We start from the raw sequence: 27121 nt of genomic DNA, 5'->3' as shown, positions 1-27121 counted from the left end.
CATCTTTATCACCTCCTTTATACAGAGGCATAATTATTGCTGTCTTAAGGCAGTTTGGAAAAACTCCTTTTTGGAATGACTCGTTAATTAAAGTAGTAAGATGGTTTAATGTGCATTCAGGAAGTTCAGAGAACATTTTGAGAGTAAGCCCATCAGTCCCAGATGAGGATTTGTTTTTAATACTATTAATTGTACTACGGAGCTCATCTAATGCTACGGGCGTGAAGAAGAAACTGTGTAAATTCTCATTTGCTTTAGGGAGATGAATGAAAGATGATATGAAAGTGAATCATGGGAAGGAGTTATGGTGTTCACTAAATTTTTAGCCACATTAACAAAGTAAGTGTTTAAATCTTCAGGTGAATTAAAGACTGTGCCAGACGAAGTGCCTTATTCCTTAAGTCATTTACAATAGCCCATGTCTTCTTAGCGACATTACCGACTTTGACTAGCCTCGCATTATAATAAATGTCCTTGGCAGCTTTCATAGTCTTACGATAAACCTTTCTATAAAGTTTCACGTAATTATGAAAGAAGACGCTGTCCGTGAATTTCTTAAGGTGAGATAATGAGCGCATGTTCTTTACAGATATACGCAAGCCTGTAGTAGACCAGGGTATACCTTGTTTACTTTTGATAGGCCTAAGAGGAAACGCCTTGTACGCCAGATTAGACAAGGTATCCATAAATCTAGAAAATTTGGAATTGACGTCAGCTGAGAGGACAACCCACTCTCTTGTTAGACATAGGTGGTGAAAATTTAGATAATTTTCATCCGAAAAAATACGGCCCAATTTGCGCGAGATACGGCCTAATTTGCGCGATATTCTAAGCATTCTTCTATATGTCCGCATTTCAAATGTTTCGATTTTATTTATCGTTTCTTTATTAAGTGTTTACGTCTCACATCCATACAAAAGAATCGACCACACATAACACTTTGTAAACTTCTCCCGCATGTTTAGTGAACTATTTAAGAGCAGCGACTTAAACTTCTGAAATGTGTGATATCCAATTTGTTGCTTTCAGCAGATCGATTATGTATACGTTTCTTAACCTATAACCGAATTTTCATCTTTAAGTATGCTCAATTTATGATTTAAGCAATATTTATTCAAGAGAATGTTTGTGTTAATATTACACATTTTATTTTTGAAATGAAACTTCTTTACACGCGTTGGGAGTAAAAATTGTTTAGAGTAAAAAAAAGGCTGACACTCGGCTTTGAATGACGGCCGCTAGACGGCCGTGATGCGCGAGCTAGCGAGAGGAAAAGTGATAGCGCCGCTATATATCGTTACCGTAATGATCTGTGCCATACGCGGCTAAGAGAATCACTATAATAAACTTGATATTGTACCAACGTTGTGTGGTAGGAAGTAAATTTTCATGCATATTTTCATCGATAGGTTTGTAGCTTCTGAATAACGATCTAAGTAAAGCATCTAGCACATTTGCCAGCTCAGAATTAGAATTTAAAGTTATATTAACTCGTATTTTCATTGGAGGTCACTGACATATTTATTTCAAAGCAATAAGCAACGCGAATCTACATATATAAAGGTGCGTATTCATTATCCGAACGAACGAACGAACGAACGAATGAAAGTGCGGTATATCTAGACGGGGACCGAACGCATGCGGCCGTTCGTTCGTTCGTTCGCTCGACCATCCATTTCGACTCGGTACATTAAAGGCGTTCGCCAACAAATGCCTCCGGTCTTCTCGTGCGGTTCTATCGTACGGTCCCCGTCCATACCACTAGCGAACATTCGTTCGGATAATGAATACGCACCTTAAAATGCTAATGTTTCTCTGTTTCGTCTCTACTGAAGTAACAACTTGCTCTAGAAAGTTGCTTTTTTTTACTAAAAGATAGCTAATTGGCTTTTCTAAAAACTGTTGCCGCCGGATTTTTTGTTTTTTATTTAATTAAAAAAAATATAACGTATTTTTTTTCTTGATGTCGTGGCGGATGCGCCAGGCTTCAACTAGTATTCGTATAATTTAATAAAATTACTGTAAATCACTATAAGTAATGAATTGTTTGTAACTGAACTGTAATTTCTGTATTATTAATCCGGTAAATGATGGAGAAAAACAATTGTGATTGAATAAAATTTTATTTTAAGATGAAACTTTTGTTAACAACATTCTGAGAATTAGAATAATGAATTGAATAATAACAAAACCAGTGACATTTCTCGAAAAAGACAGCGATTTAGATTGACAATTGGGTTATGTAAAATTTAGAGTGACAATTTTGATTATGCAAAAGAAATACTTATTCTATGAGTTTGCCTAACGATTAACATTAATTTAAAAATAAATTCCCAACATGAATGACGAACAAAACATTTAAACATAAACAGATCACAGACCACACAAAACAAATTGTTGGTTAGTAGCAGTTAGTAGTAGTCAGAGATATAGGTGAAGTAGTATTTTGGTTTAATGGCCAAAATTTTAACGCAATAACTTAGTACTTTATTTTTAAAAATAAAGAAAATGTGTATCATACTCTAATTAATTATGCAATGATGAGAAGTTATTGAGTGTATAATTTATCTTGATCCGTGTATTATTATTAATTGACATCAACCCTTACTTGACTCTAATTCGCCGAAATATACCCAACAATAGTCGTTCACAATACGAGCAGCTTAACCATTATGTGTGTGGCATCAAGTGGCTATATACATGTTTATCAGAGCCGAAATTTTGGCTAGGATGAAAATAAAACAATGGAGGTTTAGTTAGTTAAAACGAAGTTGTTTGAATATACAGGGTCATGCTAATGCTCCTATAATAAAAACTTAGGAATTTTATTTAAGAGTCCATTTTACTGGTCCGAAAAAGTAGCAAAATAAGCGTTCGGCATTTAACGTTTTATGTAAAACTGGCTAGGTATTTTTACACAAATGAAGAAGAAAATTAGGATAAAGGATTATACTATATCTCTATTGTAGCAGATTTTTATACAACTTCTTTATTTTTAAGATTTTGATGGTCAAACATCAACCAAATATTCCTTATGTTTGGACTAAATTTTCTCGAAAAGAAAGACATAATTTAAAATTCCGTTACAATCGGAAATAGATTGACGTTGGTTTTGTAACAAATTGCTCGCTATGTTATGGCAAATGCTGAAGCTCTGCAAACCTTAATCAAGCCTTAATCAAAGCACGTATGTTTGGAATTTTGGGTGTGGCTTAACACGACAGGATCGGGTTAAGCCTTAGGCAGATTTCTGAAATATAATATATATTTCCTTCAGCTACACAACTGCTTTACCCGATACTTGAGAGCGACCCTAACAGTACAGTGTAATAGACTCTTAAGTGCAAATCTAAACTATATACTAGGATGTAGGATTTCAGGAAAATCTTTTGGCTTCTACAAAGTGGTTCAGAAAATGTGAGTGGATCGGAATTATTTTCTTTAATAGAATACCCTGTAAATTATTGCATTTTTGGCTTCCTTTCTGATAACTAGACATAATCCTAAAGATAGTATTATTTTTTTTATAGTTTTAGAGATACAGTAGTCTGTATAACGAATCCAAAAAATGATAGAAAATACAATTCATCAATGAATTAACGTGACTGACACAGTTGTCACTGTCCTTGGACAAACTACATAATATATAGATTAAACCTAAACTGTTTAAAATTTGTTCTAATATTTTAAAACAATATTAATCATTGATACATATCATTCTCAGAGAAACAATAAATTTAATATTAATGTACCACTATAAAGCTTGATTATTACAACTATATGTACAGGATGAAATATAAATATAATTACTATTTGCGGTAGAGCTATCAAATGCACTGATTAAATGTGCAGTGCATTATGCAATCTCAATTTACCTAAAGCTGGGCCACCATCAAGGTATTTCAATCATCTACGTACATTTAGCCCACATCAAATGTTAGCAAAATGTGTTCATTATTCCGAAATGTCCTAAAACATGCATTTATGCATATTATGCTTTGTGGATTCCTGCATGTAAATATTCGAATTAAATGAATTGGTGCGGTTTTGCAATATCTATATTATAGATCTATATTTAGAAAATGTTAATTTAAATTATTTCAGTTTACAGTGAATTATGCATTTGTTGTCTTTATAGATACGTTTGAAAATTGTATTTCTGATTTCTGCGCTATTTCGTTCAAATTTGTTATAAGGTTTTAAAATGTCGCGTTTTTCTTTCAAACAACCAAAGCCGCTTATCGAAAAAAAAACGAAATTTACAAATTATTGACGTTTATCCACTATGCATAGTTGTGCATAGTGGTATACAGGGTGTCCCAGGCTGAGCGTGCATTAGAAGTTTCTAGAAAACAACAACATCTAGCTCGGAGATTTTTTGCACATTATAGTTTTACATCGAGAACTATCGATTAAAAATATTTTCAATATGGCGGCACTTCCGGAAATACCGGAAGTTGACAGCAACTTTCTTATTTTAATTGGGTGCCCCCATTTTTTATTACATACTTAAATTCTTGAGAAAAAAAAAATTTAAACATTTTGGACGAAAAAAACTACCTGTCAAAAAAATTTATATAGACTAAAAGTCAAACTTAGTGATCATCACAGCCACTGTGACATAAAGAGAAGTTATGTGGCTATCTATTTTAAAAATTAAATTGTTCAAATGTCACATAATAATGCCGGTAGCTGTCATGGAATTGAGCGATTAAAAAATTAGCATGCATCATTTTTTCAAATGGAAACCCACATTTTTTATTTCACTAATGACAAGGTTTTTTAATTCGTTACTTTTTAACTATACGTGTTCCTATACCTAAAATAAATCGTTTTTAAGATATTTAAGATTTAATTTGAAAACGTATATTTTTCTTAATTTTATCTAGCTTCCTTTGACATTAAACTTGATTTTCATGCATCCGTTGTCCGACGATACGATGATACGATATTAATTTTATTGGTTGAATTTAAAGGCTTCGATTGGTTAACCGTTTCTAACCAATCGAAGTATTTAAATTCAACCAATAAAATTAATATCGTATCAACGTGTCGTCGGATAACGGATGCATGCAAATTAAGCTTAAGTGTCAACTGGTCAGATAATTTGTTTCCATCTGTCAGAAAACTAATTATTTGCCCATATTAATTTCCTATATTATAAATACTGCTTGTCTTAAGAGTTTAAGAAGTGTATTTATAAAAATATATCTCGTATTTTCGCTCTTTAGTGATATCTAATAGTTGATATTATTAATAATATTCCGTATGATCGAAAAAAAAAAACAGCTCAAAATTGGCTCGGAAATGATGCTGCTTTTTGAACAAAGCGACACTATATGACATAGCCAGATGCCAGATCTATTGTTTTACATCGCTTGACGTTTAAAGTCATAGGCTACTGGTTAAAATCAAGAAGAAGAAAACTAAATCTTAAATAACCTAAAAAACGATTTATTTTAGGTATAGGAACATGTATAGTCAAAAAGTAACGAATTGAAAAGCCTTTTCACTAGAGAAATAAAAAAGTGGGTTTATCCCCTTTAAATTTTCGTGGAGAATATCCTGATACCTTTTGAATTGTCCACCCGGTTTCCTCTTACCGTCTACAAGCTCACCGTAAAGCAGAGATTTTGGTAGGCGGTTTTCTTGCATTCTGAATACGTGACCAGCCCATCTTAGCGGGATTTTTTAATCATGACTTCAACGCATTCTCAGCTAGCTTTTTCAAGAACCGATATGTTTGAGACATGGTGGAACCATTTGATTCTTAAGAGTTGTCTAAGGTGTCTCTGTTGCAACTTGTTTAATGCGTTCATGTGTCGCCGATAGAGCACCCAGGTTTCGCTTCCATATAACATGGAGGGGATTATTATTACTCAGTACACTGCAAGTTTCCTTTTTGGTGCTCAAGTCATGATTATAGAAAACCCTGTCTTTTAATTTCCAGATTGCTTTTGAGGCGCTGCTATTCTGTGCTGAATTTCAGAGTCGATATTGGTCTCTTTCGAAATCAAACTGCCGAAGTAATTGATTTTTATAGCATTGCTGTGATTTTCCGGGGGAGTCCACATGATTTTAGTTTTATCGATGTTCATTTTAAGGCTTAAAGCCTCGTATGCCCAAGTATATATGTTTAATATTTCTTGTAATTGCTGTAAATGTTGCAACTAGAGCGCAGTCATCAGCGTATTGAAGTTCTGTAATGAATTTTGAACGTGTTTTTGCCCAGTGTTTTTTTAGTAAGTATTTCCTGCAGTTTGCTGTCTACTATAATGGAGAGCTCTGCCATGAATATGTTGAATAGGAGAGACGCTAAGACACATTCCTGCCTAACTAAATATGTAGATACATATTTAATACATATAAATATATGTATTAAGCTTTAATTTTATTTACAGATCATTTGAAAAAAAAATATTAACGAAACATATGGAAAAATAAATCGGAGAGATAAACTCTTCAAATATTAAAGTTGAAAAATATATTATTTATAATATTTATAATTGTTTTATTTACGACAACTAGTGTAGCGCATTTACAAAAATGATTGTGATAAATGGGAAATAATCCTAAATGAATTGGGTTATGCATTATACGTCATAATATTAATTAGAGAAGCCCATACGTGCATTTAACTTTTAGTTATAGCCTTTATCTGCAATGCACCATTTTCCAATTAAGGGTGTATTGCAATGCTGCAAAGTTTTGGAGTAATATTCTAATGATATAACAAGCCAATCAAGTGTACTTTTACAAGCTTTATATTATTTGTTCGTACGTAAGTTATCGGTTTCAAAATTTTAGATTTTTAAGCTACTTCTATTAAATATATTCATATGTAACTACAGCACCATTTTTAATTTTCATGGGCAATACAATATCCATAAATAAAGAAAACAAGTTTAGATTGGAAAGTGTCCATAAGGACAATGTAAATACTATTTGGCATATACGGGGTTTTTCAAAAAACATGTACCATCTCTCGTGGGGAGATTCCTCACGTAAAAATAAGATTTATTTTTCATATCAACATAGGTCCGATTCTGCTTTGTTTTGTAGCTACCGTGTGTTAAAATCTAAATATTCTTTCGATTTATTATAATTCTTCCAAGTACTTTTAGTGATTTGAGTGAAATTTTGGGGATCAAAGTTACTGTAAGTGCTACATATTTTAATGCTAAAAAAGTGGAGATAAATTCATCAGGGACGTGCATATGGGTTATCACGAGAATATTTAAAAAAAACATGTGCGCCACTGACTTTTTTTGTTTGAAATGAAAATTATGTAGGCCGTTTAATGCCAATTAAAAGTTATCTCTTGATATTTTGTCGAATTCGGCCACCTTGATGAGGTAAACGTAAATTTATTAATCACAATTAATAAATTAAAATTAAAATAAAATTAATAAATTATATATTTTACCTAATTTATTATTAAATATTATTACTATTAGTTATTATTACTAATAGTCCAACCTACAGCAATTTCAAATAAAAAAATAATGGTATTTAAGATAATTACAAAAAACCTAATTTTAAAAGGTTTTAACATCCTGTAACTCTAAAACTATGCATTTTCATACCCATATTTATAGGAACTTTATAGCAGTTTTTGATGAGGAATCAGTAAGTACTTATTTAACACTTTGGAAGTTAATGATCTTAAATTTTTTTAAAGGTTGCTTAAATTTTTTTAACTTGCATATTGTTGACATGAAAAATAAATATTATTTTTATGTGAATAATACCCCCACGGGAGATGGCACATGTTTTTTGAAACACCCTGTATAGCTTCACGTTAGTACCTATTTAATTTTTATACTGGGAAACTTTGTATATTCTGATAACTAAGATAATATTGCAAATATAGACTTTTATGATATGATCTAGTTTGTTACATATTCTTTATTTATATTTTCAAAGAAGATTGTGGACTTTATGACTATATCATTTATCAGTATTACTTACAATAGATACATAAAAATGATCTGTCAATAAGATAATGAAGGCTCATTATATCGACGATACGCCTTGTCTCCAGCTTAGAGTAAGTAGATTTCTGTAAGCTGCTTTGTTCAGTGAATACACATACTATTTATTTCTTCTGTTGGATATGTAAACATTATTTTTTACATAGTCAAAGCAGAATGTAAACGACTAAACGTTTTTCAGTAGTACACTAATTAAACGAACAATTCCTACAAAGAAAAACTGAAACTTGATATCATTCCAGAATTATACTGTCGTGTTAGGGAAAATCTCTTATCTGATACGTTGAACAAATTAAGCTCTTACTTGTTATTATATTTATAATATATATTTGTAAACAGGGCACTTTTATATAATGTAACCGTCAGATTTACACTTGAGGTGAAATTATATTTCGTTATAATTTCAAAAGTAAAGGAAGATGTTTTTGCTTCTGATCTAGTCGGAAAATACTTGTAGCTTTTTAATGATGATACACTGGTTTCTCAATTGTTGTTAAGGCGCTCTTCTTTAACACGGCAGTATAGATTTTAAAAAATTGCATTATGCTATTTAATGTTTTCTCACAACTTGCTATTGTGGGATACACCTTTATTTAAAAAAATAAATATAAAATTTTTTAAGAGTCTATTACGCTGTACTGTTCGGGTCGCTCTCAGGGGTCGGGTAAAGCGGGTCTGTAGCCGAAGAAAATATATAAATTATATCAGAAATCTGCCTAATGCTTAGCCCGATCCTATCGTGTTAAGTCACACACAAAATTCCAAACACACGTGCTTTGATTAAGGCTTGATTAAGGTTTGCAGAGCTTCAGCATTTGCCATAAAATAGCGAGCAATTTGTTACAAAACCATATAAATATCACTGTAATCACAAAACTTCAATCTATTTCCGTATTGTAACGGAATTTTCAATTATGTTGTAATTTTCGAGAAAATTTAGTAAAACATAAGTAATATTTTATTGATGTTTGACCATCAAAATCTTAAAAATAAAGAATCATTTTAAATTGTCGAATCGAAACCTAACAATTTTTTACAAAAACAAAGAATTTTATTTTTAACTTTCTATGTTTGAGAGAAAATATTCCAACTTAATCCAATTGAACAGTAGAAATTAATATTATGTATTTATTGTATTTCAGATATTAAAACATTTATCGGAAGATGTTTTAAGATCCTTATAATTTTTTATTTTGAAATAGATAAAATATGCACTGCGAGTTCTAATATAATATAATTATAACCAAATTTCTGTATAATGTTTGGTATACAGTGAGGGCTTCGAAGTTATGGAAATTTTATACAGGGTGGCGCCTCTCATACGCCGCGGAGACTCCAAGGACACTTTGTATTGAAATAAAATTTTGTGAGCATACATATGCTCACAAAATTTTATTTCAATACAAAACCTACATAGGTTAATTCAGAGCACTTTTTAAAAATAGAGTTCTACAGGGTGTCCCCAAAAAAAAATTACATATCAAAGTTGTGTTTTTTGTAACGGAACACCCTATATATTAATTGATTTTCGGATTCTGGGAGAAAAATAAAGGTGAGTTTGATTAGAGAAGTATATGACTAAAATGCAAGGTTTTTGACATATTTAACATTTTCTAGAAATAAAGAACAATTATTATTGTTAAATGACAATAAAGGAAGGCTACCTAAATTGAAATTTACCCGGTATAGCCTAATTTGTAGATAAATTAACTATTGTACTTTAAATCAAATTAAAACTTGATCCAAAAAGTTATACAGGGTGAGACAAAATTAATATGGAACATTAGTCACTTTTAAAAGCAAGTTCCTCTTTTATTTTAAACGGAACATCCTGTATATTTTTCCGGTTTTCAATGGGAATTTTATTTTTCAAAATATTATTAAGGTTGCCTCAGACAAAGATTTTCCTAGATATTTTATTTTTTATGATTTTGCGTCAGTAGATCTTTATTATTTGAATTATTCCGAAATTTAATGGAGAATTCATGTCTCTTCAAAACACTATTAAGGTTTGGTTTGATTTGGTTTGGCCTACCCCTCAAACAAAGATTTTCCTAGATATTTACATGATTTGATCTGAGTAGATCTTTATTATTTGATAAAATCTAGGTGGCTGTGATATATCTGATGTTACTTCAACATAGCTGTCTAATAAGTCCAACTTTAACAACTAGTTATCATTTTGTGTCAGTCAAAACAAAAAAAATTCTCATAATTTTTTCGAAAATACAAACTTATCCTACATCAGAGAGAATTGATATGATTAGTTGGTGAATGCAGTGTATTCACCAATTAATAGAATACTTAAATGCTCCTGATTTTATCTAGTCTGTTTTTTATAGGGATATGTTAAAGACAGTGTTTACAAAACTCGACCAACTATTGTCAACAACATGAGAGAAATTATTGTAGCTGCTTTTCGAAGTAGAACTCCACATATGCCTTTAAAATGAAAAGATACTTTTGAAAAGACAGTGAATTTATGCAGTTGACAGGAAAGGAAGCATTTTGAGCATTTGATTTCGTCTAGCTAATTTTTATCACATAATTATAGGTTTATATCTAGTTTTAATTCTGTAATAATTAAAATATGTTTTAAACGTATATCTTTTTATTACCGTTGAGTATTTTACTTTACAATCTTTAATTTTTGTTAAATTAACAAAAGGTATAACACACAGCAACCTAGATTTTTTCAAATAATAAAGATCTACTGACGCAAAATCATAAAAAATAAAATATCTAGGAAAATCTTTGTCTGAGGCAACCTTAATAATATTTTAAAAAAAAAATTCTCATTGAAAACCGGAAAAATATACAGGGTGTTCCGTTTAAAATAAAGGAGTAACTTGCTTTTAAAAGTGACTAATGTTTCATATTAATTTTGTCTCACCCTGTATAACTTTTTGTGTCAAATTTCAATTTGGTTTAACATACAATGATTTCTGTAATTAAAAAGCAGGCTATACAAAGTCAACTAAAATTTAGTTAGCTGTTATCGAAATTTAAAATTTACTGTTCATTTTCACAAAATGTGAAATATGTCAAAATCCTTAGATTTTAGGTATGTGCTTCTTTAATAAAACTCACCTTTATTTTTTTCCTAGAATCCCAAAATTAATTAATATATAGAGTGTTCCATTAGAAAAAACACATCTTTGTTGTGTAACTTTTTTTGGGGACACCCTGTATAATTCTATATATTTTTATAAAATGCTCTCAGTTAACCTACATATGCTGCCAAAATTTCATTTCGATATAAACTACCGTTCTCCTTGGAGCTTCCGCGGCGTATGAGAGGCGCCACCCTGTACAGTGTGGGTCAAATTCGACGCTTTTAAATGGAAACACCTTTTTCTGTAGGAGATAGACAAAAACTAATATCGGTGTCTGGAGCACAATTTTTGTCAAAAACAAAATGGTGAAAACCGCATATCGATATCTGTTACCGTTTCGGAGTTACGGGGTGTTTTTCAAAAATATGCATTTTTAACAAATCGCTGTAACTTTTTTGCTATGGAAAATTTTGTATTTTTATGAAAACATTTCCAAAGCACCTTTTTACGTAGAATTTAATGGTTTAAGTATAATTTTTTTAAAATTAATAATTTAAGAATTATCAACAGAAGATTTGATTTTTTATATGGGACACCCTGTATATTTTTACTTTATTGTAAATAATTTAAAATTACCTTTTCTAAAATTTAACACAGTTGATATTTTGCTCGATTCCTCTTCGAGATATAGAGTATATAAAAATTCGCCCGCTTTAAATAAGTAGGCTTTGAACGGCACCGGCTGTAATGCAAAAAAATTCTAGCTGTGAGCATCAATTAAAACGAAAATAATATTTGCTATGAGAGATGCAGAATTTTATAACAATTTAAAATATATTTAACCAACATCAACACATTTAAACTATATCTAATAACAATAAAAATAAGTAGCAAACCAAGACATGAGTTTTTGCTACAGGTGTTCGACATATCGACCGTCTTCTGTTATGGGCAGACGTGGCAGTTTTTGAACATTTCTCGCGGTATTCATTAACTCAGTGGGGGTGAAAGATACCCTCTCATAACTGCTAAGTATTTTTAATTCTTGTCTAGATTATACGGAAGAATAAGGGACCTTTATTCTTCCGCAAATATATCCATAGGATTAGATCCATGGGTACTGAGTCAGGCGGCCTCGACGGCCAACGGCTGAGATTTTGGTTAGCTATCCAATTATTCTTGAAATTGGCTGCAAAAATTTGCTGATAACTTCAGCGTTCAGAGGTGATGCGTCGTCTTGCTGGAAAAATATGTTTTCTAGTTCCATTAAAGGCATATCATCAATAAGGGGTCCAAAGCCTACTAGTTAAAAGTGGCGAGCTTTTAAAAATTCTGTATTGCGAAGGGGATTATAACAAAATATCAAGTGTGCTATATTTTTGAAAAGGTAATTTTAAATTCTCTTCCGTTAATTAAAAATATATAGGGTGTCCCAAATAAAAAATCAGTTTTTCTGTTGATAACTCTTAAATTATTAATTTTAAAAAAATTATACTTAAACCATTAAATTCTACGTAAAAAGGTGCTTTGGAAATGTATTCATAGAAATACAAAATTTTCCATAGCAAAAAAGTTACAGTTATTTGTTAAAAATGCTTATTTTTGAAAAACACCCCGTAACTTCGAAACGGTAGCAGATATTGATGTGCGGATTTCAACACCATGTTTTTAATAAAAATTGAGCTCCAGACACCGATATTAATTTTCGTCTATCTCCTATAGAAAAGGGTGTTTCCATTTAAAAGCGTCGAATTTGACCCACCCTGTACAGTAAATTATTGGTCTAATTTTACATCTATTAAAAAAATATTTAAAATTGTTATTATTATATTTAATATACAGTGATCTACGTTCTACATCACTTATTGGGGATTTTTTTTGCAAATATTGTATCTGTAGTATTTTCAAATATGCATTTGTAACTAATTTTTAATAAAACTTTAACTAAACTAAAGTTTGACATTTTAGCTAAAGAATCGACTAAAACGTTAATAGAGTTGATTGTAAGGTAAAAACAAATCTGTGTTTCTCGAAGTTTCGGTATGCTTTAACCTGTCGAGTTAAGCATAAACTTTGCCGAAATTTTCGGTCTACAAAGCTGATCTGTCAATTTGTCGTGTCATCTTGGCTCCCAGTTCAGTTTCTTAAGCGTGTTCAAAGTTTTAGACAGTTTTATTATTCTTAATTTAATTTCTCTGATATTTACGGAACCTTTATTGAATGAATGGCGAATAAATGTATAAAATTAATTTTAAGTTTTTGTCTCTTTGATTTGGACAAAGATTAAGTTTAAGTATTAATACAAAAATAAAAACGACTTCCATTGTCATTTTTTTCCATAGTAATAATCAATTTTAAATTTTTTAAATAAAACATATATAGGGTGTTTCAAAAAACATGTGCCATATCTCGTGGGGAGATTCCTTACGTAAATATAAGATTTATTTTTCATACCAACATAGATTCTGCTTTGTTTCGTAGCTACAGGGTGTTAAAATCTTAATATTTTTTCGATTTATTATAATTTTCTTCCAAGTACTTTTAGCGTTTTGAATAAAATTTTGAGAGTAAAAGTTATTATAAAAAAACTAGAAATAAAAGTTTTATTTAACTATTTTTCATGTCTAGCTTTGTTTTTAAAGAACAAATTAAGCTCTTTTAAATGGCACCAAATTTATTAAAATTGGTCATGCACCGCATAAAGAGTAATGTAGTATTTTTTCCCATACTATTTCTATTCCCCACTCCCTCCACTCTATTTTACTAATTTTATGTGGTTTGTTAAGATCTAAATACCTAATATAAATTTCCATCATAAAGCATAAAATATAAAAAGTTGCATGAAAATATACATAATAATAATACTTTATAATATATTTGAATAAATACCGAGTGAATTTAACTAAATTTAAATAAACTTCTCCTCGTCTATGCTCAAATATATGCTGGTGACGTACTCTCGGCCGTCGATCGTGCGAGTTCATGCGCGGCTAGCATCGACTTTTGGATCGGTCGTGTCAGTCGGTCGCGCCGGTACCTGTCCAGTGCGCGCTCAGCTTTACAAGTTACTTACATACGAACATTGCAAGATAAATAAGAAAAGCATTCACCGAAATCTTAAAATAAGCCAAGTTAACAACAAATAATGTTCTTGAATTGAATTTTATTATTAAACTTAAATTTCATCATTATTTATTTTCTTTTCAGGGTTCTACAAGGAACTTCCTGAACCTTTATCAAGTGAAGAATGTCGGCGACTGCAGTATCGCAGAAAAAGTGATTCGGTTAAGAAACGGGTGAAACAAAATTTTGAAAATATTTGGTAAGTAGTTTTTTGTCAGTTTTTTCTTTAATAAGAACTGATTGTTTAATTAATTGTGATTTATTTTTATTATTCTTTGTATTAGTAGCTCCGAGATGGATATTTTAAAAAATTATTGCCATCCAAAGATAATAAAAATTAATATTTTAGAGCATGCGATGATTTGAAACAATTTTCTTAAACTCCATTTTGCTGAAAAGATTAAACTAAAGGTTACTAACTAATCTGAACTACTATCTACGGTATGTCACGAGGTTTCTAACAGGACACTGTTTCCACAACGAACACCTCAGCAGATTGAAGCTGAGAAACAACGACGAATGCAGCTTTTGTGGGGAAAATGGGGAAACACCAAAACACCTTATCACTGAATGCGCCGAGACGACAACCTTTGTGCCATAAACTTTAGTACGGCTTATGTTGAATATGGAGAGCTGGCCTCTGTGGGGCCGTCTCAGATACTGGCTTTTGTCAAAGCACTGAGACTGTATGATGAGTTATAACCCGCTATAACTCAAAGAGGAGAACACACAATAGATCTGTAAGATCGCGGTGATTAAGTCCCCTCCTGTATTTGTATTTGTATTTTACTAAGAGTGAGTCCCAGGTAGGATCCTCCACTGAGGCCGCGAGGGCCTATTGTGGCTCAGTTTTTACAAGCTCTTTAATAGAAAAAGAGCATTAAAGTTCGCCCTCAAGACCCAGCCTTTTAACATAGGCCGTTATGTCCGAGGGTGATATGTCTTCTAGGTATGATAAGTCTAGCGTGGGTTTGCCAAAGGCCTCAAACCTGGTCCTGCCCCCGGCGGGGCAGGTACACATAACGTGCTTCATTGTTTCGTCATCTTCCATACAGAGTCGGCATTCAGCGTCTTCCACCAGTCCCATCCTCTGTAGGTGTGATCTCAGCCGGCAGTGACCCGTGTATACTGCAGTAAGCGTACACGCTCCGTTCCTACCAGCCTTTAGGAGTTCATCTGTTCTACGTTTGGATGGTCCTGCTAGGATTGTTTTGGCATGTTCCATTCCGGGACTGTCATACCAGTCCCGAAGCGTTACACCCCTAACCCATTCACAGAGCCTGTCTCTTGCGTGATTTTTTGGTACGCTAAGTGTCGGTTCTGGGCCCACGAAGCCCACGAAGGCGAGCCTGCACCAGTTTTGGCGAGGAAATCAGCACGTTCATTTCCCTCTAGGCCGACATGTCCCGGTATCCATATTAGCGACACTTTATTTCCATCTCCTAATATATTGAGTAGTTTCTTACAATGAAGAATCGTCCTGGACGTACTTTTCGTTGCCTCAAGTGCTTTCAACGCGGCTTGACTAACCGAAAATATGCTTATTGTTTTCCCGGTGTATTGCTGTTCTACCAGCAGTTGCACACAGGTTTCAATCGCATATAGCTCAGCTTGGAAAATAATGGTGTGTTTTCCAAGATTGTGGTAGATCTCAGTCTTTGGACTGCTGCAGTAAATTCCTGCGCCAGATCCTTTATCGTTTTTGGATCCGTCCGTGTACCAACACATTTCCGCAAATAATAAGCCGTTTCTCGGCTTATCCCATTCGTCCCTATTCGGAAACAGGACGTTGTAGGTGCGCGTCAAGAGTTGGATTGGTGGTGTGAGATCCGAGACCATTCCCAGAATCTCATCCGATTGTAGTTCGTCTACTAGTCGGTTTTGTATGAACATGATTGTTCCTTGGCTCTCTCGTGCCATATTTAGAGACCTATATGTAGCCCATCTCGCCTCCCTCTCCAAAATAATTTGAAGAGGAGGTAAGTCGAGTAGGGTTTCCTTTGAAGGCGTAGAATGAAAGGCACCAGTCACCGCTAAGCATGCTTGTCGTTGTAATTTTGACAGTTTATTCTTTGCCGTTGTTTGGTTGGCTTTCTGCCACCAAGCAAATGCGCCATACGTGATAATAGGTCTGATGGCTGTCACGTATAGCCAGTACATATTTTTGGGGTTTAATCCCCAGTTTCTACCACAAATTCGGCGGCATGCCCATAGAGCATAGCAAGCCCTTTTTGATATTTTTTCCAGATGGGAGTTCCAACTAAGTTTTTTGTCCAGGTTTAATCCTAGATACTTAACTTCCTCCGCAAACGGAATTGTCTCACCAAGAAGAGTGGGCGGTTTTAGTTTGTCTGTTTTCCTTCTTCTAGTGAATGGTATGATCACGGTTTTCTGTGGGTTTACACTTAATTGTTCCAGTGTGCACCAGCCGTGAATTGCATCTAAGACTTCCTGTATTTTTGAGGAGATGTCCTCCTCTTTTAAGTCCCCTCCTAAACGTTCTACATTCTATAATCCTAAACTCAACACCCTATATACAATTTTTATTTTTTTCCATCGACAATCGTATTTTTAAATACAAATATTCTTGTTGTTAGTCCTATTATTGTCTACCCCATCATCGGACATACTGTATAATATGTATTGACGCCTATATCAATATCAATATTTCACCATCATTATAAAAAATCTGTAAAAAATGCCAATTATAAAATAAACAGTTATAGTTATTTACAGTACAAGTGTGTTTATGAACATGATTACAACAATGAGTGTGAACGATTAGAACGACGAGGTCGTAGACCGAGAAAAAATCACACGAGTGTTTTAATCATGTTTAAACGCACGTGGCATGTACAACGTTTTATCTACAACCGAAAAATAAGAAAATGCTGTTTTAATTTTCGTTTATTAGTCGCCCACCTTTAACTATGACATTTGTCACATTTCTTTCTGAAAAGTCAGTTTGCCCTGCCAAGTAAACGCGAGCACTTTTTGAAAAAAATTACGATGAGCGATTCCGAAAGTCTCCCTTCAGATGTAGAAGTTCACGGAATCATTATTGCCGGAAAAGTTAATATATTTAGATGTTCGTAGTTGTTTTTCATTATTATAAAAACTAGTTGTGTTATAGATTCATAACACCACTAGTTGTGTTATGAATCTCATAACGTAACTGAAATACTAAAAAAATAGTGATGTAAAAACGTTATAACTGAACGGTTGTAGATAAAAATAAAAACATACTTTAGGCAATTTCGGTTTAATTGAAGAATAAAGAAATCCCAACTTCCAACAAAATAAAATTAAAACTTTTGAAATGTTGAACTTAACATTGCAAATAAAACAAATAATAGGTACTATAAATTTATTTACGTCAATAAAAGGCTTTACTAGTTAACAATAAAAATGCAAATAAAGGGATATTAAAAGTTTCTTGGAATAAACAGAATTTCTATTACTGTTTTATACCTATAATACTTTTTAAATCAAATCAAAATAAAGATAATAGCTTCCTATTTAAGGAGTGTATTTAAACAAGGAAAATAGGACTGTTTATTTTGTAGTAAAATGTTTGTAATAAAACGAACAGTTTAAACGACAGAAATAAAATACACTTGTGTAAATCTTACTTTATAAAATTACTTTATACATATGTTCTAGAGTGATAAACTAGTAAAAAATATTTTTTTAGAAAATGTTTAAGTTTAATTGACAACTAGTTATAGTGTAAGTCAACTATATTTCATATCAATTAAACTTTTATAGTCTGTCCAACGACAAGATCCTTGACAGTGATACATGTGTCTGTCATTTTAATTTCAAAATAGTTTATTTTATTTTATAAAGAAATAAGTTGCTACAACTGGAACGCATAGCAGGAAATTAATATATAGTCTGTGAAACGAATAACTTTGAATTTGACAGTTCCCGCGGGCTTTTCTAGTGGTAATTTTATTAGGTTAGCAACTTGCGGCCATACTGACGCAATGCCGTCTCTAATAGAACTCGGAGCCTCGGATCCTCGCCTCGGAGCCTAGCCTCGGAGCGAGATCTATGACCTCACGCTAGTTAGATACTACGGATTAATAAATATGTAATTAATAAAATGAAAAAGAAAGAAATAGTGAGGGAAATGTATAAAATATTTTACATATAAATTTTTTTTCTTCTTTTTTAATTATTAAATGTATATGTTGCTGTAAATGTCCGAAATGCGGCAAAAAACCTAGGATAACCGCGCTAAACCTAGGATTTACCAAAAGCATTAACTAATTAGGTTAGCCCGGTTATTTGGAGGGTGTTAATGCATTGGTTAGCCTGGTTATTTGGAGGGTCTTAATGCATTGGTTAGCCTGGTTATTTGGGGGGTGTTAATGCATTGGTTAGGTGGTTATTTGGTGGGTTTGGTTGGTTTTTACTACCACTTGCTTTTGGTAAATCCTAGGTTTTACCGAATTTCGGACATTTACAGTAACATATATATTTAGTATATTTTATATGTAATTTTTTGGATTATATTCGACACTATTTTTTTCATATGACACAACACTGATGAAGGCTATAATGTTAGCCGAAACCAAATGAAAATTTAATCAGCGTTTTTTTCCGAACCTAAATTCCAAGAAAATCAAAAACTTTAGAATAATTTTACATATAAAATGACAGCGATCTTTATTTCATAGCCATCGCTGACGCCTTTTTTTTCTATGATATTGTATTATTTCCAAATATAATTTTTGGAACATTGATACTTGCAAAATATGCATATAAATTTTGTGAATATAAATAATAATACATCACTATTAGTACCTAGATGTTGAATGTTTTTTGTTAAATTAGATCGATTTTCAAACCCCCAAATTTAAAATATATTTTAAATTTTACCCAATATCTTATGTACCTATTCATTATTTGTATATTGTAAAACATTTGCTGCATTTGTATGGTTCATAGTTTATTTGCCAAAGTATTTATTACTATAAATAGGTATATATGGGGAAATTAAAACTTTGGTTGCACATCATAATACGACCACCAGCAAACTCCATAAGACGACGCATGGTGTCATTGATGACGTGCAACGAAAGTTGTTTTAATTTCCCTTTTATATTATATTTATTAACTGTATAATTATGTATATTTCATGTAAACTATATCGTTTTTAAAATACAAACCAAAAATACGAGGAATAATTATGTTTTCCATGTATTCTACAATATATTTATTAATCCGTAATATCTAACTAGCGTGACGTCATAAATCTCGCTCCGAGGTTGTTCTATTAGAGACGACATTGGTCTGATATTTAGAAATGTCAAAAGCTGATGACATTTTACTTTTGACAATTATGTCATTTCGAGTTGATTTTTGCAAGAAGAGGAAGAACTGTCACTTATTTTATTATTTTCCTTTTCTATTTCACGAAAGTAAAAAGAGTTACCTATCTGATTCGTTCAAGCACTCAATTTAAAGAATATCACTAACTTTTTTGAGAGAGGGATCTTATATTTGCCATGTTGGTAAAAAATAACGGCCAAAATTCAAAGTTATTCATTTTATAGACTATATTTAAAATTTGATTGATAAGTGATTACTTCAAAATATTGTGAAAAAACTGTATAAAACTGAAAAAATATAATCGAGTTATTTTATTTAAAAAAAACGGTATGTGTTTTAATACGAAACAAACAAAAACAAAACACCACATCCGAAAAAATATAAAAAAGAACTATTTCTTACTTTCAAGCTTCAAGAAACTTCCCGCATTTATTATTATATTTATATATATATATATATATATATATATATATATATATATATATATATATATATATATATATATATATATATATATATATATATATATATATATATATATATATATATATATATATATATATATATATATATATATATATATATATATATATATATATATATATATATATACGTGCATACGTATCTTATTGGCCTCCATATGAAATACAGGCACCCAAGCCTCCACCATATCCATTACGTTTTTTTATTCATATTTGGTATATATAGGGACGATAATTGATAAGCTTTCTAAATTCCCCATGAGGGGTAACAAATTTATAGAAATTATATATACAGTTTTTCGCTAAACTTTTAAATGCAATACGTCTCCGAATATAAAGTGTCTAACTAGCCACCTACTTGTATAAGATTATAAGGGCTTCGCTCGTATTTGCCTCCGACAGTGTTGCCGCTTCTAACGCTCGCAGATGCAATGCAAAAAGACCGATTTGGCGACCTTCAGCTATTTTTAAATCTTTACTAGGCGATTCCTCGAAATCAACTCCACCCGTCTTTTCAAGACATTTTTATATATTTTTGATGTGATGCTCTGGGCTCTGATTATTTACATGATTAAATATTTTGTATTAGAGTTTGTTTTGTTAAATTGATCATGAATAGGTATGAAATTTTACATTAATTCCTTTTACATAAGATTCATAAAAAATAATCAAGTTATATAATTATTTAATTTCCTTGTAGACTCTAGCTACACAAGTGAAACAAGTAGTGTCGCGCATGGTTCTTTTCCGGATACAGATCTGGATTCAATAAAAAGTGACTGAGATGATTAGTTAGTTAAGGATCCTAATAATAATAAACGTCTTTTCTAATGCAAGACTTATGGGTTATTTATTATTGAAATACCTTTTAAATAACAGTATTTTAATATAATAATTGAACGTAACAGAATACAGAAATATTCGTATGGTACAATCAATGTCGGTCTATAGACTGCCCTCCCTATTCCTCAGCCAGTCTCTCTCCGAAATCCTAACATAAACAAAATAATCTTAATGGGTCTACAACAAGGTCCCATGCACGTTGGCGTTGACGTAAGCGGAGCGCTGCATCGTTTGCGTTTTCTTACACTAATTACAATTCTTCGCAAATATTCTAGATATTATATTACTTATGTTTCTTCCAACAGTCAAATACAAGACAATAAATCATTATGTGGCTTTGATAAAAATGTATTGAAAAAGCATTGTAAATGCGTCGGTAAATGCATTTGTGAAGAAAAATATTTTGAATACTTTACTTCTTGATTGTTTACTATAACACAGATATTATAAAAAAAAACAGCAGTGGGATTCTGTAAGCTTCGTAGCAAGAAATTTTCTGTCTAGCCTATGCTATTTGTATATAGGGAAATTAAAATAACTTTCGTTGCACATCATAATACGACCACCAGCAAACTCCATAAGACGACGAATGGTGTCATTGATTACGTACAACGAAAGTTGTTCCAATTTCCCTATACGATTGATGAGTCACTAGACAGGAAATATGTATACAGAATCGGTCCTCAGGAAGTACCTTTATAAAATGTCTGAAGGGTGGTACCTGTGGCTATTATGCTTATGATTAGTTTAGATTGTTAGAACGAAAGAGGATGATAAAAATTTGCAGCAATTTTTCTTACACGTTTCATTGCCCTTTTGGTCTTTTTATAGCAATACTATTGCATTATAATTTTAAAAACTTTTTTTTTGATGCATATTTTATATCAATTAACCAAATTTCTTCAATTTTTTTAACCTATTTTCTTCAAGTCTTCACTTTATATTATTATACCTAGTATATAATTTTTCTGAAAGAAAAGCAATTATTGCTATGATAGATTAATTAAATTAAATAATTATTTTGGCACTTAGGACACTACTTACTTCAAGTCTTCACTTCTTTATATTATACCTGATATATAATTTTTCTGAAAGAAAAGCAAAAAGCAAAAGGCAAAAAATTACATACACATTAAAAACAAACATATTTTGGAAATATTTTTGATATTATGTCTTCTAGATATTTGTTCTGAACCATTATTGCTTCCTGTCACAATGCTGCATCGCAATAGTTGCAAAGTACAGATTTCTTTAAAATTTTAAAGTTTTCATTTTCTACAAACCGGAAAATCTGTTAATTTGACTTATTATAACAAAAAATGTTTAAAATTCATTAATTCGAAAAACTCTTTGTTTGATTCGAGGACATTTAGATTATTTTTTTCATTAAAATATAGTTGATCGTTCTATTATTTTACTACTAAATCGTGCTGTATTGTTTCATTCAGGTGCAAGATTATAAGTTTCATTTTTCAGTTGATCGAATTTCTAGGGTTGGAGTTCAAGACGGTTTCAAATAGTTTCTCAGACGTTTGAAACTACTTCTGAGAGATTTAAAATAGCACTTCCAAAAAATATTAAAAATCATTACTTCTCGTACGTATTTTAACGTTGTTTTAATAAATATATTTTCATCGACTTCAGTATTTTGTTTTCATTGGATGTTAATATGATATTTGTCAACGCGTACGTACCTAGCTAGATCTTAAAGCTAACATAACAACGTGTCTGGATGACGAACGCGTAGGGTTTAAACCTTATAATGTTCTTGATCTAAGTTTTGAACATCTCTTTGCAATTATCCCCCTTGTACTTGTGCTCTGAACAAAATTTACATTAATTTGTTCCACAAAATCAAAAAAGTTGCTGATTTCAGAGACGCTATGCTACTAAATTGAGCTTCTGAGCAGCACAAATATTTTATGTGGTAAGAAGTAAGGAAATGAACAATAATAAAGTGTCATAATCCAATTGGTAATGTTGAAGAGTAGAATAACGAGAAAATAAATATATCTGTACTATATGTAGTTGTAGCAAATCTCTACTTTTTGGTTATAGTTTGTATTTTACAGTACACAAATCGGTCAATCTGAATTTTTAGGTATGCAATTCTCTACCATTGAACACCGGTAGTTACGTCACTGTTAAAATTTATGTAAATCCTCTACGTTCTATCAAAAACAAACTTTTAAGAAAATATAGTGCTTATTGTTTTTAATAATATTTCGGTTTTATATATTTTTTTCTCGCTTTGGTTCTTACAAAACCAAAACTTAATATCATGATGTAATCTATTTTAGAATGTTCCGGAGTAGATTTATAATGGTAATAGAATTATACTACTGCTATGTTATTATTAGTTAGAGATAATTTAATTAAAAGAAAGATAAATGTATCATTTGTATTAAATAATATGTACAGAGTGACTAGAATTAGATTTACTTAACTTATACTTAGAATAATATCAGGAAAAAAAAAAATATAATAGGTCCCTGAGATCCTAAGGAAACTGGTTAAGGTATATTTAGGCCAACCAATGTTGCATATCCATTTACCATATTTCTGATATTGGATCAAGGCACCAATTTTGAATCACGCTGTACATTATTTTACTATATAATTCAAAATTGGTCAGAGAATAGAAAGTTTATACTTAATAACTGTAGGTTAAAATAAATAAAAAACAAGTTTTTTTTAAGTTTTCAATACTGAATAATTGCCTACCACATTCTATTAATATGCATCTGTAAATTGTTGGACACAAAAATATGTCGCCTCTCAGTAGCAAGTTAAGTATAATAATTATGAATAATGTTGATAGGCCCTTAAGTCTTTAAACATTTAAGTTCCATTATTACATAGTATAATCTTCTCTGCATATGAGTGTATTATTTTTTTTTTCAAATTATTATACTAAAGTTTCTTTATATAAAATTTGAAAATGCAGTATTACACAAATAAGCAAATAGGTAAATATCGAATTGAGTAGGTATATCTAAAATTGGTATTATATACATACGTATTTGCCTCCCAGCTATGTTGCCAGTTTTCCGGAGGCATAATATTGCAATTTTTGTATGGAGACCAGTCCGTACAACACACTGTCCTAGCGTATATGTGTATAAGATTGTAGCGCCACGTGGTGGAATTATGCGGAACTACGTTGTGTAACTGTGCGTGTGTAGACTACCAAAACGCCTCCAGGGTAAAATTGGTGACAATACACCTTAGGACCATTGAAACAACTTGCGACTGTTATACATGGCGATACGTATTGGACTCCGATTTTTCGAATTCGCCTCCGGTTTTGGAGGCCTATGAGTTTACAAGGTTTATATTTTGGAGGCGTATAAGTCAAAATGCAAATCTATATATATATATATATATATATATATATATATATATATATATATATATATATATATATATATATATATATATATATATATATATTTATCAATATAAGTTATGTACAAATACAAATTTGTAATATTACACAGGAATAAATAAAACAAACTATTTTATTAATAATAATAACACTTACCAAATTTTATACCTTAAATGTTTATTAATTAACTTTAATCTTAATTTTTTTAAACCAGTACCTTTTGACATTATTTTTCTGCAGTACTAAAATCCATTATGTACCTATCGTATGTACCTACTTCAGTAGTATATGTTTAGTACGATCCTTGTACCATAGACGAGATGCACTTATCTACGACGAGATGGTATACAAACTTTATTGATGGTAACTATATTTGTGTATAAGACTTTCTGCCTGGGCAGCGAGTATTAACTATAAACTGTGCTGTGGGTCTACAGTAAAATTTTCCCTCGATTGACTTGATCCACGATTCAATCGACGATTCCCTTGATCCACTTGACTTCAAAAGACACAAAACACACGTAATAACACGAATCAAAATGCATCATCTTCCAAAATTATAACCTATAATTTGGCAAGACTTTAACAACCCTCAAAAATCTAAAGGCGAGTTCATATGCGTCGGCGTCCGTTTGTCGTTCATCGTTCCGTCAAACCAATAAAATTGAAATATGATCTGTCATTTTTGAAATAAACCAATAAAACTGGTTAAAAACAACAAGAGATGACGCATGACGGATTTATATTTATATAAAGTTAATGTATATAAAGTTAATTATATAAAGTAAATTTATATAAAGTTAATGTATATAAAGTTAACTAATTATAGTTTAGTTAACTTAAAAAATATTAGTAACTTTTTTTAATAAAATAAATAGATTGGTATGGGACGTCATCTGCTTTTTTTCTGTCATCGTCTGTCGAAATCTTACCTCGAAAAAAACAGAATATAGTAACGTAATCGGGGGCGGCGATTTTTCAATTCATTGTTGCCAAACATGGAGATATTCGGCGCCGGGCTGACTAACTGGAATTCAAATTTCGCGCTGGGGATTCAGCTGGTAGCTCTGCTATAAAAAATGTCAAATTGCCGCATTTATTTATTTATTGTCTGACATTGTCATTCGCTTTGACACTTTTGGTTTAAATAAATAGTGTTGTGATACTTTAAGGTTAAAAATGTTTACTAGCAGACCTTGCAGTCGGACATTGTTCTCTTTAGAACCTCTTTTAATGCAAATGTACAAGATAGCTTAATAGCCGTAAAAAACTCATCGCAACTTTATTAGAATATTTTAAACTGAAAAGCAGTAGTAATGGCTCTTTATGTCCCTTAATTAATTGCTGTTGAAAAAGGTGAGTTTTCTTGATGTAAATAATAACTGTTTATATATTTATAATTAATTTATTTTTGTTTCCTAAAATATTTCAATTAAAAGAAAATATATAAAAGTGGCAAACGCTGTGCTGGTCAAGCTTAATCACGTGACTAAAAGTTTATTTGGTATGAGCTTGTACTTTATCATTGAATGTGGTAGATATCAAAACTAAACGAAATGCACTTCCATTGTCTTTATTTATTTTGTTGGGTAAATTTCAATAAATAAAAACAAGTTCTAAATTCTTGTAGTATTGAACATTGGGACATCCTGTATAGAAATCCATCCTGAGACTACCAATCTTACTTCGAATACAAACTACCACTCTGTATAGCAGCAATAGAATTTGACAGTCTTTTTAGCCAGTGGAAAATCTGGGGACACCAAATTAAAGCCGATTAAAGAAGGATCTGTCTAGGCCATTTTCATTATCCCCTTAACACTGGCTGAAACTTCTCTTCTCGATCTTAACAAATTTCAGAGATTAGAGTCATTACTTTTTTTGGGACTTAGTTCAGAAGTCATTACGAGCAGCGTTCGTTTCTTTTTGCGCGCTGGAGATAATATTTTATTTTAAGAAGTTCATTTTGAGAATAGAACAATCAAGAAATTGTTAATTTTATTTTTTCCATAGCAACTGTTAAAATTGCTTTATATCTATCAAAAATAGTAGATAAAATAATACTTTAACCGCAAGTGTAGATTAAATGATACTTTAACAGCGAGGATAGTTTAAAAACTTTATTTCTTCTCGCACGTTTTTAATTGCTTCCATTTTTTAAACGAGGTTTTTTTGCGCGAAATTTTTTTAATTTATTTTTTTTGAAAATTTGAATTTTTTTGAATTTTTGGTTTAAAAACATACTTTGTTGGTAATATGGCAACATATTATAGTAGATTAAATTTGCAAGAAAAAAATCCAGGATTCTCAAAATTTTAGCAAAAAATTGGATATTGTTAAAGTGAAATAACTCGGTTATTTTGGATTTATTTAAAAAAACGGTAAAAGAAAAAATATTATGTTTATTTTATCGACATTTACCAGCCCTGAAAATATTTGTACTTATTTAAGACTCACCCTGTATATAAATCAGGGAACTACCCTAATGCAAGGTAAACCAATGCAATGCAAATGCTATAATGCAATGCAAATGCAAATATTGTTAAGAATAAATAATGAATTATAATAGTTATATATAGAATATGGCCAGTCCGACTATATGGCCAGTCCGACCCTACGTCGATCCGTTCTGTAAATACGGCGTATCCGTAAAGGGTAAGAAGGGGAAAACGAAATTCTCTATATATGAGCAACTCATCGGCGTGCTATAAATATTTTATATATCATTACTTACTTGTACAAGAATTTCAAATATAATGACCGCACTGTTTTCCAAGGTCGGTCTACTACCGTTGTAAAAGAATTAGGATAAGCATTCCATCAATAGAAATTCGACTATTTGCAAGTGGCCAATATAATATCATTAGAATAGATTTCTTCCAGACTATAGAGCTG

General features: G+C 31.4%; 1 protein-coding gene across 2 annotated transcripts in view; it reads left to right on the top strand.

The window, feature by feature from the left end:
* LOC115877495 (high affinity cGMP-specific 3',5'-cyclic phosphodiesterase 9A) overlaps window positions 1–27121 on the top strand; it is a 543425-nt gene that overhangs the window by 475909 nt on the left and 40395 nt on the right. For both annotated transcript variants that reach the window (XM_030893689.1, XM_030893691.1), the window contains one exon: window positions 14258–14372. In XM_030893689.1, the coding sequence (XP_030749549.1) occupies window positions 14258–14372 (115 nt within the window). The remainder of the gene's footprint in view (window positions 1–14257; window positions 14373–27121) is intronic.

Source organism: Sitophilus oryzae, unplaced genomic scaffold (genome assembly GCF_002938485.1).
Source record: "Sitophilus oryzae breed Bouriz unplaced genomic scaffold, Soryzae_2.0 scaffold_1494_pilon_pilon, whole genome shotgun sequence".
Taxonomy (NCBI): Eukaryota; Metazoa; Arthropoda; class Insecta; order Coleoptera; family Curculionidae; genus Sitophilus; species Sitophilus oryzae.
This window is presented reverse-complemented; position numbering and strand designations above follow the sequence as displayed.